The sequence below is a fragment of the Aphelocoma coerulescens genome, chromosome 6, assembly GCF_041296385.1.
Source record: "Aphelocoma coerulescens isolate FSJ_1873_10779 chromosome 6, UR_Acoe_1.0, whole genome shotgun sequence".
Lineage (NCBI taxonomy): Eukaryota > Metazoa > Chordata > Aves > Passeriformes > Corvidae > Aphelocoma > Aphelocoma coerulescens.
In genome coordinates, this window is record NC_091020.1 from 8,207,327 (window position 1) to 8,222,800 (window position 15,474).

At 37.6% G+C, this 15,474-nt stretch overlaps 1 protein-coding gene across 6 annotated transcripts in view; it reads left to right on the top strand.

Annotated features, from left to right (window-relative positions):
- CCSER2 (coiled-coil serine rich protein 2) overlaps nt 1-15,474 on the top strand; it is a 142,030-nt gene that overhangs the window by 109,808 nt on the left and 16,748 nt on the right. For all 6 annotated transcript variants that reach the window (XM_069019118.1, XM_069019117.1, XM_069019116.1 and 3 more), the window contains 5 exons: nt 1,605-1,767; nt 2,376-2,562; nt 7,880-7,963; nt 8,746-8,832; nt 10,325-10,423. In XM_069019118.1, coding sequence (XP_068875219.1) covers nt 1,605-1,767; nt 2,376-2,562; nt 7,880-7,963; nt 8,746-8,832; nt 10,325-10,423 — 620 coding nt within the window. The remainder of the gene's footprint in view (nt 1-1,604; nt 1,768-2,375; nt 2,563-7,879; nt 7,964-8,745; nt 8,833-10,324; nt 10,424-15,474) is intronic.

Genomic DNA, 15,474 nt, shown 5'->3' on the forward strand with positions numbered 1-15,474 from the left:
AGGTGAATGTTTGCCACAAAAATATTAAAAGCTAGTTACTTTGGGCATTTTTTTAGAGGTTGGGTTTCCTTATAAAATTAATCTGGCATAAACTGGGTATCTCTGCTTCTTAGCTTGGAATCACTGTATTTTCAGCAAAGAGGTTCTGAAAAGAAGAATTCAAAAGCCACCTACAGGTTTTTCCTTACATAAACATGACCACCTGAAAAAGCAAAACCTGTTCTTGTTTAATCTCCACGTGTCTTTACTCAGTTTACTTTTCCAAAGCTGAAAATTATAATTGCTTATAAACTTACTGAGGGCTTATTTTGTTGTGAATTTTCATGTGTTATGAGCTGTAGAAAGATGCTGCTAAAGGAAAATAAATCTTCTGTTAGTTTAGGTGAATAAGTTTATTTTATTATGCAATTTTTTGGTTATTTCCTAGGTGATAAAAACTGAGTTGTAGGTATGAGTACTTGTTCTAATAATGTTTAACAGCACTTCTTGCCAACACTTTTCCCATAATTATGTACGCCTTCACTGACGTCAGCCTCTCAAGACTTTCCAGGTCCTCAGAAACTCTCCTGGTTTCACTTTGGAGCCTGGGATGCCGCTTGGCCACTATTTATAGAAACAGTTCTAGCTCAACAAGCATGCAGGGAGTGAGGACGGCCGCTTAAATCACAGGGTGAAGCTGGGCTCGCTCCCAGCCCCACGCAGGCTGGGAACCCAGCAGGAAGGAAGGCCTGTTTGGGAGCCTTGTGCGCAGCGGGGCTGAGGGGCAGCGCGGAAACACTGCTCCCTTGTGTGGAGCTGCTGCGGGAAAAGGACTGACAATGTCAGGGAAAACTTCTTGGGTAAGTGAAGGACAAAGTGTGGCGGCAGAATTGCAGTTTAGGACTCGTTTTGCTGGGTCTGGCTGCCCGAGTAGAAGTTGTTTTGGCTTTCTCTCAGTTGTTTCCAGGCTGTTGCCAAATTTAGCGTTTGTTCCCTGAAGATGTTTGTGGAATTCCTGTGGCTTTGCAGAAGTTGATGTTTTAAAGAGATACTTGCTTTCCTTTTTTTTAAGTCATGCTGGTTGTCCAGGTAAATACAGATTAAATGGCTCTGAATCTGAAAAGCAAACAAGATGAATAGGATGAGGTATATCTGTATTTTAAGTAACGAAACTGTTTTCTTTTGCAATGCAATACTGGCCTCTTTTTATGATGTTGTCTTTCTGTGTTTGTGTGTTGTTAGAGCTTATTAAAGGCCTGGAGATAGCATCAGTAAGAAAGCCAGGAAATTGTTACTTTTAAATTTATTTTGTTCCATAATCTCTACCTCCTCCAAATGACTTTCTACTTAAACTGGAAATACTGTTAAAGCTGTATTCTTTAGTATCTGCTACAGGCTACTCTTATTCTTGTAACAAGTTTATATTTTAATAAAAATGTGACATTGTTATAGAAGTCTCTGTGACACTTCTAAAATGGATACTGTTTTGGATCAGTTAAAAAGAAAAAAAACAACGAACCCCACAGACTTTACACTGCATCTGTTACCAGCACATAGTTAATATTTTATTTGCAAGGTCCTGGAAACAAGTCTTAAAATTTTTTTTAACATTATGCTCTCTGTAGAAGAATGTGAAAATATGAGCCGCTATGACAGACAAGACAGAAATGTGAGACAACATCAGGAGGGATTCTGGAAAAGAGCACCTCAGCAGCGATGGAATACACAGGATCACTATCATCTTGGCCATACTGACCATTATATCCATGGTAAAAATGATTTGAACAGGTAAAGGACTTTTCTATATCCTCACAAATGTTTGAAGCACCAGTGAGCAATTCATTTTTGGCACAAAGGGGTCTCAAGTGATACTGAGTACATTTTCAGAATAGTTGTATGTCTGAGTGGAAGCATCACTGAGGGTTATAACAATTTCTTTTCACAACTTATTCCTTGTTTTTATTCCAAGTACTTGTTGTTTGTGTTGATGCAATATCATACATGTTGATTAAAATACCTTATGTGTTCCATGGAAAGCCACTGCAATGTCTTACTACTTGCATTTTATAAGTTTGGACGGCTTTTTACTTTTTAATTTGTTGGTAAAGTAAATGTAACCCTATAGTCCTTAAAGGGTTGAATGACAGCTTATAGAAATTCTGCTGAACAACCTGGCTTTAGGGTACTGTAGTTTACAGTTTGAGAGAGGTCTCTGGGAGTGGAAAGGAAAACTGTATTTCAGTGAGATAGCACTGACATTTTCTGATTTATTTATTTCCTGCTGTGTGCCACAGAATGTAAGTATAGCCCACGTTGCGTAACACTTTCCTTTTTGCCAAATGCTGGCCAGCTCCAGTTTGTCATCACTGTGGTTTTATGTTTTGGATTTTTTTTAGAGGTTCAAGCTACCTGGAGTCTGCTGTGGGTCACGTGGAGAGCTACGGAGCGGGCAGCGGTTACCAGGCGGCGCGGCCGCTGGCGGAGAACACGGTGATGCTGGACGAGATGACCCTGCGGCACATGGTGCAGGACTGCACCGCGGTCAAGACCCAGCTCCTCAAGCTCAAGAGGCTGCTGCACCAGGTGAGCTGTTCACAGGAGCTGAAGCAGTAGAATAGACTGGGGAGTGGGCCAAGGTGGCCTTCTGCTCTCTTTGGCCTTATTAGGATATCGGCATTTTGTTTAGATATTGAATTACAAAGTTCCAGGAAGTAAGTATACTTTTTATTGCTGTTTCAAAGAGTACTTCTTCTGCCTTGTCAGCATTTTACTGACTACAAAACATACTAAATACTAAAATTTTTAATATTTATTCAATATTAAATTTTATTTCTCTGAGTAAAATTAAAATTAGGAATTGAAAAAGAAAATCAGTGGATGTGAAAACCAGCTTTTATCCAATAAAATTCAAAAAAGCTGGGAGTTAAAAAAACTCTAAAAACATTAAAATTGATCCCATGGATTAAACCTGCATTCAGCAAGTCAATGCTAATAGCTTTTTCTTAAGGCTTTGTTTTCCTCATTCTTTTAATCTTTTCTGTGTGTTTGACAAGAAGCTTAGCAAATCATACTGGGTCATCTCTGTTGGAAGTGTTCAAATTTATCCTTCCTATGTCATGAAATTGTCAAAAGCTTTTAAGGAGCTTTTTCAATGCACCTCAAAACTTGGCAAGTTGTGGGAGTTGGTAAACTGCTAAATGACTCAGCAGAAGTATGGCATTTCAGCTACAAAATTTCCTTTGTTACCATAATAAAGAACAGTCCATGAGGCTTTCTTTGGAGGCATATACAGATTAGCATTGAAAAGTGTTTGTGTGATGTTGTCTTTTAATACCAGATTCATTGCTGTGCTTTTCTAATAGGATAATGTAATGAACATAAGTTTGTGCCTTAAAAGTAAGACACTAAAACAAAATACAGCAAAACACAAAGCAAATCAACCTTGAGGCTAATTCAGTTGTACAGTTGTGCCTTTTAGAAATGTGAGTACTTGCTTCCTGTGGTAACTGAGATGTATTCCTGATTTTGTCAGTAGAAAATCAATTATATAAAAAAAATAATGCAGTGTCAGAGGGGGAAGGTATGTTCTTAGAACCTAATGTCTGAGTGGTGGGCTCCATAAACTGTGCCCCCCCCAACAGCCCCAAGCATTAATACAGAGGTAGCAGGGAACCTTTTTCCAGGGCTTTTAATGTCTTTAACACAAGGACAGTTTGGCAACTTGATGGGTGTTGTGTGTGTGTGGTTCACAGTGTAAAGGTTTGCACATTATAGCCAAGCAGTGTGTGGCCCTGCAAAATACCATATGTGAAGTCTTGATCTAGGTTATAACAGCCAGGTTGCAGAATAAAAACCTTGCTTCAAGTAGCTCAGATTACGTTTTTTAAAAGAACTTAAATGTGCAGAATGAAGCAGTTACTCTTAAATATTTTTCAAAACACTTTTTTTGAAAGTTTTTCAAAATTTTCTGCTTGTCTTGACAGATCCTCTTTCCCTTCTTTCCTGTAACAGTGAGTTTAGTAACAACAGGTGGTGTTCTTCCCTTCAAACTTTTTCAGGCATACTTGGCTTTATTTTCCTGACCTAACCCAACCCTGTTTTGACTCACCACTTCCAAAACTCATCACTGGACTTTTGAATATTTATTCTACTCTCCTGTGTATGATCCAGTCTTTTAATCAAAGAACATGAATAGTAATGTAGAAGTAAATTAGCCTGCTACAGAGGGGCAAACTTCGACCTTTACTACCTTAATTTACTAAACAATTAGGGCAAAACTTGTATGAAGTATTTTTTCATTGCATTGAAGTGTTAAGCCTTTACTGTAAACATTGAGCTTCATGCTAACAGGAGTGAGTAAAAATTCTGCAATTCTTTTTTACTTCTTGAACAGAAATATAGTTTGAAAACAGTTAGTTGAACTTCAGCATTCTGAGCTCTGAACTAGGACTGGATCACAGGCAGCTTCTTGCAAAATAGGAAAAATCAAGGTACAAAGTCAATTGCTTTCAAACTCCAGCTTTAATAGTGGAAGCAGAAGTTCTTCTATTAGCTCCACCAATATTACACATTCAAGTGTATGTGTTGCCTTTCTCCAGTTATGACGTTCAGCAATAATATTTAATTTGGATAGGTAGAAACAGAGCCGTAGTCAGGACTTAGGCACGAGGTCTCAGAGGAACAGTTACAGTAAAATAGGAAGAGTTAGTAATTAAATTCAGTTTTATACAATTATCTAATCAGCTGTAGCATGACTTAGTGTAGAGCACAGCACATAATGAATGTATACCTAGCAGGTTCCTGGGGAGACTTAATGTGCTGTACTGGATTCATTGCTGTGACTGTAGCTCACATAACTGGATATAAATTAGCTGGAGTATTGCTAGCAACATAGCTGCAGCAGCGTGGGGTTGGTACTGCATTCCCACTTCAGCTTGGAAAAATAAATAGTTACTTGAGTAATAGAGCCTTGGCTGAGCTCTGTGTGACCAGGATAACAATGCCAACTCGTGCTGTCTGCTTGCTCCTCACACGCTGCTATCTTCTTGTGCCTTCAAACAGTGCAATCAGCAATAGGAGCTTCTCTCATGCAGAGTTTTAAAAAATGTTCACAGTAGTGAGTATAACCTTCTCTGACTTCCCAGAATTGTTATACTAACCTGTATGGAGTGAAAAATGGAGATTGTCCTTGTGCTAAATGCAGTTATAATTATTTACAGAGAGGTGTACTGCTGGTGAGCATTCTCTCTTTAATGCTTAACTGGAGTGCTAACTCCAGTAAGAAGAAAATGTTTTGGAAGTTTAACTCTAGTAATAATTGACATGTAAATGGTAATGCCTCTTAAACATTGACTAAGGTACTTCATTTGCATGCTTATTAAGAAATAAGTTTTCTTCTGATCTTAAAAATTTCCTCCTCCTCCTCAATTAATTTCATAAACTTGCTGCTCTGGGTGGAGGCTAATGTGTTAATACCATTTTAAATAAGGATGTTCTATTTCTGTTGCCCTGGAGCCTTTGATCTTGGCAAGGATTGACCGTCCTCTGTAGTAACCCAGCAATGGCTTGCAACCACCCTGTTTTATCTCAGATCAGCACTTGCTGCTCTTGCAAGGAGGACTGAAACACAAAGCAGTTCACAGAACTGTGAGATCTGTGAAACTCTTCTTTCTGTGGGAGGCAGCTTTTATGAAAAATGTTTCATTTCAACTTACCTTTCATGAATGGAAATGAAATCCTATTTTTCAAGCACAGATCTTCATTGTAGCTTATCAGATATGTCCCATTTGTATGAAGAGGTGTGAATGAAGACGTGAACCATGTAATGCAAAGTTGTTAAATGCATCAGTACATTTTGCTGAGGCTTTAGATCAGTAAGTCACTTGGGTACCTTTGAAATACATATTCATTTTGTTCTTTTCTTTTTGCATCTGGTGAGATCCACAAGAGAGATTCATCTCTGTTTATGTGAAGCCTGAAGTTGAGAAAGAAACAGACTTAAGAAACAAAAAGCCTTTTTTCATGAATTAAATTGTATGAATTGCCCCTGCAATTACTACTATTTTTTCTTAGCCACAAAATAGTTCACCTCAGTGACTTAAATTTGCTTGAAAGAAACAGAACCAAAAGAAATGAACAAACAATAGCAAATCAAATTGGCAAATTTTGGGTTTAAGCAGTTGTTTAACTGTTGCCCCATCACTGTGACGGTGTTTGACAGTGGGCAGTGAGATTGACATGACCGGGATGAAACTACACTCAGAATGCCAAGCAGTCAGCAGGTGAATAGCACCCTCTGCTTGATGGCCAGTTAACACATCTCCTGCTTGCATCTTTATAGAAATGCCATTAGCAAAGGAGACTGTTCAAATGAGTGATTTGGACTGCAGAACTTGGAATTGAGAATCAACGGTTAGACCTTGGTAAAAATTCAGTAGACCCTGGTAAACTTGCCACTGCTCTGAATTAGTGATTATACTAAAATAAATAATGTATTCTGCTATTGTAAAAATGTTAGAGGTAGTTTTTTATATTGCTTGTTGTGACACCTTTACAAAGTTTATTTTATCTTTACTTAAAATTTTCAAGTATATATTCTCTCCAAGTTTCCAAAATTTGATATCTTGGTATACTTCTTAGTATTTCTAGCCTGCCAAAAATAGCATATGCATATAACCAGTTGCATTTGCTTTGCTAATTCTATCATCTTTTTGGTAATTCTAATTTCGTTTTTGTACAAGGATATCTCTGTTTTGCTGATTGGCCCTGTTTCATTTTAGCAATATGATGAGCAAGAAACAAAAAGCACAAGACAGATTTCATAGATTAATCCTAGCATGTGATCAAATGGAGGCTTGAGTTCCTACTGATAAATGTTAGAACTGTTCCTTTTCCCGTTGTCCTGTGTTCTCTACATGTTTACTCAGGTAATTATGACAGTGGTGAGGGAATTGCTGCAGATGAGCTCTGTTCCTGCTTTGCTGGTGAATGAGTCAGGAGTAGCCCAGGCCTGGAGTACTGATTTATATCACCAGGGAGTGTGTGACATACTAAACTTCTTTGCAATTAAGTCTTAATCTGCTGTTGTGGAATCTCTTATTGCTCCACTTCCCTGCATTGTAATAGCAGTAAAAGGTATACTGGAGGTACAGAGCTTTGAAAAGCCATGCAAGATACTTTTGCTTGAAATAGTTTGTCTTGTTTTGTATTTTTGCCCATTCCCATGATGACTATTTCACAGTTGTAACTGTGACCATCTGTAGCTTTACTTCTGAGTGTGTGTATTGGTTTGAATCATTGCTTAAAATAAAACTTTGGTGAAATTTGTTAATTGGGGAATAGAAGATAAATATAAAATACAATATAAATATACAAAAAATAGTTTGTTAAACTGTAAGTAATTCTAGGATTCTAATTGCTGCACTTTTCCTCTAGCATTTTAGAAATGTTGTGAACTAAATAATGTTTGTGTTTTTATGGTATTATTGTGCAAATTATTTCAAAGCACTCTGTTAGAACTTGTCCATAATGTCAAGTGTAAACTGCTGCTTCATCAGTCTTTCGCCTTCTGGCCATGGGCCTAGATGGGACAAGCAGCTACTTGAGAACTGAATACAGCTGGGTGCTGGACAATGTAAACTTGACTGTTCTCAAAATTAACAGTCTATTTATATAAAAGCCCAAGAAACAAAAAAACCCAAACTGAAACAGTACCAAAAATCTGTGAGATGTAGCATTCTATCCAAGTTATGGAAATTCAATGTAGGTGTCTCTAGCGTGGCCCTTACTTGGGCTCTGTACACAGGCTGCAGCAAGGGAGGCTTTCCTATGGGGGGAAAAAGGAAACATGCTGTTTGAACAAGTAATTCAAGCTTGTATTCTTGTTTCTGTCCCCTGGTAGAATGATGAAAATGTGTCACTCCAGGACATCACATTCTCAGTTCCATCAAGTCCAGAACCACAAGAACCTGAATCAACTTTTAAGGTAAATGACATTGATTGGTTCTAAAGAATAAGAGGTACAAACCTGCTTATGTTTAGAAAACACACCCAAAGCTTGTGTGTTACTGAAGTACTGCTTCTTGCTTCTTTCTTTGTTTAAATGCTAACATAGGTGAACCCCACAAAGTCAGTGGCAAGTTTCTTGTTTTAGAACAGGTATTAAAGGCAGAATAAACCCCAACGGATATTCCAGATGGGATCATCTTTTATAGTCACAGACTTGTAACGTTGTGTTTTCTGTGGTGGTAAGGTTTTGTAGCTTTGCTTGGCTCTTACTGTAAAATCATGATACAAAGATCACTAATTCTGTATTTATGGGAAGGAAACAGTGCTTACTGAAGATATAACAAGGTTATAAATACTTCTTGAAGATGAAGAACACTTAAAACCTAATGCCTGTTCTGAGTTCAGTAATTTTTGTTGTTGATAAAGAGGACTGTAGGTAGTGTTTGCTGACTGGGCATGTTCATCTACATATGTCACTTGTTTGCACAACAGATGAATTACTGTTTCAAAAATGCAGCTGATTTACTTACCCTGGAAATTTAGTGGGTCAGCTGAATTTGGCCTCTCTTAAAGAGACTTTTGGTCAAGTTTCTTCACTCTTTATTCTATGTGCCTGCAGCCCCTCTCTGTGTGAATAGGAAGAGGAAAGCATGTGCTGTGTCACTCCCAGCCCTCCAGGCACGCCTAATGTCATATATCCTGGAGAGGTGTTGATTTAGATCAGTGCAGTCCTTACAGAAAACCACTGTTCTGTTGCAGATGGATGATCTGCTGAACGAGATCAGGCAGCTTAAAGATGAACTGAAGAAAAAGGATGAAACAATCAACCAATTAGAGCAGCAGCTTGTAAGTATAATCCTAAATGTTTAGGAAAATCCCAGATGTGCCCTGCAGAGCAGAACTTCAATAGGCAGTACTGAGGAAGGCTTTAAGAGAGCTTAGACAGCTAATTTTTTTTCCTGCACTTTCACTATAACAAAGGTAGGTTTGGGTTCCCAGTTGTGCTCCTGGGATCTTTAATTCCATAATCTGGTCATGATTTTGTGTGGCACAAAGCAAGGATGTTAATGATGTTGAATGTATTTAATTTCCAAAACAGTTTTGAACACAAAGTTATAGAAACTGCTCAAAAATAACAGTGAGGAAAAGATAAGGCTACATTTAAAGTATTTTAAAAATGAACAAGTATTGGGCCTATCATTCTGCTTAAAGTTTTTGTTAGTTTTTTTTTTCTCTCCCTTCTTTCCTCTAATATCCATTAGCTTAATAAAGAATTACACCATAAAATTTAAAGCTGAGGAAGATAATATTCTAAGTTGATTGGGTTTTTTTTAGGAAACAATGCAAAACAAGTTGAATAGTCAGATTAAATTTTCTAACTAAGGACAAGTTATGGGGGCACTTTCATCGTAAATTGGGTTCAGGGTGACACAAGGCCTCAAGCAAAAATCGTGTGTGTCTTTTAAAGTTTTGCTGTTGGTCTGAGTTTGGATTTTGCCATGTATATCTTTGCATTTGGTTCTGGTAAATTCACCTGCTATGACAATTCTTGTAAAGTATCCCCACATTTTCAAGCCATTTCAAGCCACAACAAGATCCTACAGGCAGGGTAGATGAGATGCCAAGAGGTGCACACCATGTATATTTATCATAGCTGGAGACAGTACTGTGTGACCATAATCTCTAATGAAACATTTAGCATGTGCTTTTGTGGGTGTGTGCACTAAAACTGAGCTGTGGCCTTCATTCTCTTCCTCTCTGTTTTGGGAACATTCCCTCTAAAAGCTGAAAGATGAAGATTTGGCATTCTGCTGTGCTGTTTAAACTGCAGAATTCCACATCACAGCATACCAAACCATATTACCTTGTTTGTTAGCATTTTGCAGTAACTGTTGGTTTTTTGGTACACTTAATCTCACTCTTAACCATCAGCCTTCAAAGATTCCTAGAAGGAAGTTTCTCCTTCCCTGCTCAGTCATGTACCTGATTACTGGAGTAACCTGTAACTGGTGCAGCAAAAGATCTCTGCTGTAGAGATGGGTAAAACTTGTATTTGTAATGATTGAAAGATGACTTGAAGAACATAGTGCTTCAGAAATTCAAGTGGAACAAAAACTCTTTCCAAAGTCAATATTTATTCTGGATCACTTCTCAGTATCCTTTTGGAAAAGCAGCAGTTAAATGAATAGTAGTTTTCTACAGTTTAATCATATTGTGCTCTGCAGTCAAGTAATGCTTGGTATTTGAACACTGGGTCTTGACTGTACTTGTCAAGAGGCTTAGCTGGTTAATTTCTAACTAATTCTTGTTTCTTTTTCTCTTTTTGGGGGTGATTAAGGCCACTAGATGTAACTGCCAGAAGGACAGTCAAAAACCTCCAGGGGCAGCACACGCGTGTGCCGATAAATTCACACAAACCTCCTGGAGGAGGAGTTCTGTGAGTAAAGTGGGCCCTTCCTGCTTGGGTACCTCCTTCTGCCTTTCATTCCCCCCTTCTATAACCTTGGCTCTCACACAAGTCAGCCTTGTTCAGGAGATTCTGTGCTGTGTGTGAGTAGTGTCCTTCCTGCTGTGCAACCCTTGTGTTCTTTTGCAGCCCTATTATGTAAACAAGTATTACACACATTTCTTTAAAAAAAAAAATAAACTTCAGAAGTCTTCTCTTTAAATAATCACCATTTGCAGTATTTAAGTTACAGTCAATCCAAGCTGTATATCTAGTTGTACTTAAGATGTTTCTTATATCCTGATTTCAAAGTCATAGGTATCTCTTTGGGTTTTTTCCTGGTCAAACTTTCATTGTTGATGTTCTCATATTTGTTGAGGAAAAGCAACAGTATATTCTAAGTTTCGGTGCATAAGTGTAAAAGCAAACGTTAATATTGTTTAATGTTTCTTCTTATTATTTTTTTATAATTTATTTTAATAACTTGACTCATTTAAAAAAATTATTGTGTGAAAATCACTTTGACAAAAGACATCTTCATTCCCATATGTTGTTGCATGGATCACATTTGTTTCCACTATGTAAAATTCACATTCTTCATGGAACACCAATAGAATACTTAAGATGGGGGAGGGACAACATATTTGATACTATATATTAAGAAGAAATTACCTTTGAATGCTAAACAAGGCTTTTGTTAGTCACCAGCAAATAGCATTTGGATCTTGAACCTACTGCTCTAGCTAGAAACCCTAGGAGATTTTATTAAAAGGTTAAAAATGGGTTTTAATTATTTTGTTTCGTTGTTTTTATCCTACCTTGACTTACTTGATGTAAGCTTGTAGTAAAGAAAAATCACCCGTTATCCTTCTAAAATGGCTCTTTTAAATATATAGCACTAGGGCAGAAACACCACCGTGCTGTGTGTTCACCAGTTACTGGCAAACAGCCTTATCCCTGTTTTCCAACCTCCTTCTTTCTGTCTGATGAAGAACCCCGTGTCAAAAGATAATAACCTAAAGTAGCTTTTGGTTTGCTTTGACACCTCTGCTCCCCCATGTACATGTAATGTCTTTGTTCATCCCGTTTGTTTCTTCTCCTTTTGCTTTGGAGCTTCTGAGCCCTTGCATTGTTTCTTTTTCCCAAGTTTTAATTTCATGTGTGTGTTGTTCATTTGATGTCTTTGTGCATTGATCCTGTTTCCAGGTTAGTGGCTATTGTTTCCGTGTTCCTCTTTTTCTAGCTCACTTTTCAAATGGCTTCAGAAACAGTCTCATAATCATGGAAAGTTAGTTGCTAACTACACAAGTTTTAGTTTGTGCAACTTGTGGTGTTAATTGATAAGACAAAGGTATTGGAGAAGATGGGAAATTTGCATTGCTGTCTCAAGCACAAGGAGTCACTCAGCACAATTGTCTGTTTTGGTTGGGTTGGCCCATATATTTAAGTTACATTGTAGTTTTGTTAAAAAGACATTTTATTGTCAGGAGGAAGTTTGGGTTAAGGGACAGTATCTGTAAGAAGAGATAAAGGAACCTCTGCTGTATTCATGGTTGGGTGTGTGGATATTGTGTATGATACACACACATATTTCTGGATATATGATCACTACATGCACAATGTAAACATCTCAGTATGTTTATCCATGTGCAAAGTTTCTCATGAAGTTAATAAAGGACTTGGGAAAATTCATGAAATATTGACAAATATTGAAACTATGCTGCTTTTCAGGAGCTTTTGATAGCTTGAAAGTTTGGGGCAGAATGTTTTGGGGTCTTTTCAATGTCTTCACGTGCGTATTTGTAGGTTACAGGCTTTCTGTCAGCCAACAGAAACAGGAACTCCTTAATGTGGCATTTCTTCAAGGAGGGCAATGGTCTGGCTGTTACAGCCAAATTTCAGTTCTAGTGGTCAGACCCCAGCTTTCTGGTTTAATGCTCCTTCTGCTAACATGCATTTGGATGATTCCTTGCATGGTTTAATAGAAGTATAAATGTATGAAATAATTTTTGATCAGGAACCTAATAACAGAAAATGTCTCTTGCAATAGAAAGGAGACACAGTCAGCTCTTATTTTCTTGAGGTAAGAGTACAATAAATAGAAGGAGACACCTAAGTAAAATGTATTCTCACTACTCAAAAAAATCCCAAAAACCCTCTTGAAGAAGTTGCTTTATTAACATTCCTCTTCAGTTTAATTTAATGGTCTTAACCTAAGAATGTAGACTGAGAGAAATCAGGTTTATCAGTCCTAAATGTGATATAAATCCTAAAATGTTGTTAATGTTTATGAAATTATCAGGTTTTATAGAGAGTAGCTGTTTTTTTTTTTTAAAAACCAAATTGTAATTGAAGTCTTGGCAAGGACAGAATTGCTCCTTTGAGGCAGATAAGCTTTTTGCTTCTTTCAGCTTGGTAATGGTTTTCAGTTTTGATGAATATTTAACTATTTCATTTTTTCCTATTTGTGTTGACCTGCCAGTCATTTTAAATGATGGTGGATATGAGGCAGGTTCTTCAGGTATCAAAATTTTCAAGACTAATATGACTGTTTATAAATTCTACAGATTCTATACAAATCAGAGCTGATACCATGTGTTTATTCCTCAGGAGTAAGTACCAGTCTGGGAACACAGTGATTTAGTGTTCCAAGGCATACTTTAAATGCTTACTGAAATGTGCCTAACAAACATTGTTAATGTAGTGTGTCATAAAGAATAGATGCTAGAAGAAACTAAGGAACAGTGAGAGTGGAAATCAGCTGTTTCAGCTGGGAATTTAAGACCATATGAATTGCAGCAATTTGTTGCTATTCAGCTGGCCATTTGAACTGGTTGCTATTTCTGGTTATTTCATGGTTCTGCCACTAAAGTGGGTATCATTAAACATAGTCCTTTTTAAAAGTCATGTTCACATAGTTTCTTTGTTATGAAATATTTCTAGAAAATGGCCCATTCTGATGAGATTATAAACTTGTCTGGTGGTGTTCTCTTCAGGGACCACAGTTTTTCAAAGTACTTTCAGGGGTTTTTTTCTATTTAAAGGTAAATATGTACATAAGTGGAAGCTATGTAACTTTAAGTTAATCCTTGAAACTTAGTATTCCTGTAATAAAAACTAGGGGCTGAAAAGAAATGTTTTGGAAATTGGGCTTCTTAAAAAATGATAGGTAGCTACCTATTGCCTGTCTACCATGTCTGTGACATGGTATTTCTTGTAAGCGTCCTGGCAGGATGCTCAAAGCTTAGGTAACTTCCTACTGTTTGTGTTCCATTCTTGGTTAACTCTCCTTGGGATAAAGGCTTGTACAAGTATTTGCTGGCAGGGTAGACCATGGCATTTCTAAAAGGATGTCTTACAGATCTCCTATACAGAATTTATTCCAGTTAGTGTGATTTAGGATTTTACTATCATGGAAGAAAGTAAGCAAACCCTGAAAGAAGATAAAAATTACCTGAAGACATTAATGTTAATGGACAGCTTACAAGGAAGAAAAATGTGAGCATCTATTGCCACACTTCTCTTGCAGGCTTTGCAGCATTCTTTCTGTAATAGCAAATACTGATATTTTTAAGACTTGAAGGATTAGAAGTCAAGTTTTTGTTGATCAATCATTTGGTTTCTTGGGCTGGAAAGGTTGTTTGCAGATGTTGAGAAGTAAATGACAAGCAAGCAAACTACAAAGCCCTGAATTTGGTCCAAGATACCTGCAGAAGATTCTGACCTGTGAGGACCAATTCTTCTGAGTTCCTGGTTGCTCTTCCAATGCCTGCAAGAGTAGATAGAGTGTACAGTAAAAGCTGGGTATTTCCCCTTGGTAACAGCTTACAGTGATGAGAATGAGCTTTGCTGCCTAAAAGTGTGTTCAAGTTCATTCTTGTCTCTGGTAGAATAACAGAACCTGTCAGTTTGCATGGGAACATGCATGGTCTTGTTCTTTGCTCCATCTTCTCTGCTTTTGCACTGAGATATTCTTTGCCTCCCTTTTGAGTTTTGTTCCAGTTTGTCATTCCAAAGCCTTTCATGTCAATTGTTTTGATGAACCTTTGTAATCCTTTGTCTGTCTTTGAATGCTGTTGTCCTTTTGGTTTTAGTATCTTCTTCCACCTTAGCCTTAAACATCCTGTCTGTGTCAGCTCCACAACTCTTAATTTAAACTTGCAGGTTTGGAGGTCCAGTCACTCTATCAGTGTTCACCTTCATATCCAGCCTTGGTTTCTCTCATTGTGCAATGCTCTGCTGTTTGCTTCATGTTCTTATACATGTTCTTGGTGAAACAAAACCATAGCTGGACCAGGTGGTCATGTTGTGCACATGTCTCTTGTGCTGTGACTGTGCATGACATGTAGGGACTACACAGAGGAGGTCCTTGAACCCTTCACAAACAATTCTTGTTGGTTTAATGTAAACCAGCACATAAAACTGTGTTGGTGGTGTTTTTAATCTGAATACTTTCAGAAGGACTACTGCATGTCAGAACTGCTCATTCATGGTCTCTTTCTGGATGCTAGGCCAGGAGACTGCTGCAGAAACATTTTGTTTGCCTTAATATTGAAGTCTGTCATTCTGGGTTTGTTCATGATGTGGAGCTCTGAGTGTGTATGAAACAACTGGCAGTGCTTGGTGAGAGGCAGCAAAAATCCCCTCTCATTGAAGTGCTCAGAGGCTTCAGTTGAATGGATTAAAAAAAGGATATTTGCTGTATTTGTTTCTGCAGCAGAAAAGACTTTTTAAAGCAGTAGCAGTTTTGCATGTTGGTGTATCCTTGAGAAAAGAGCTGGAATATCTGGCTGTTGGGCTAAAATTACTGTGCAGCAGTAGCTTAGAAATATTTTACTTCTCCTTTTCTGGCAGAAGCAATTGCTTTTGTTCATGTGATTTCTTCTTCTTCTAAGGTTGAGGTCTGCTCATAACTAACAATGGAAAAGTCTGGCCTTAGGCTTCATAGCAGCATTTAAAAGAAGAAACAACCAACAGATTTTTCCAGTGCAGTTAGAGTCAGAACTTCATAAAGCATTTAGTACAACATAAAGCAATAGTAC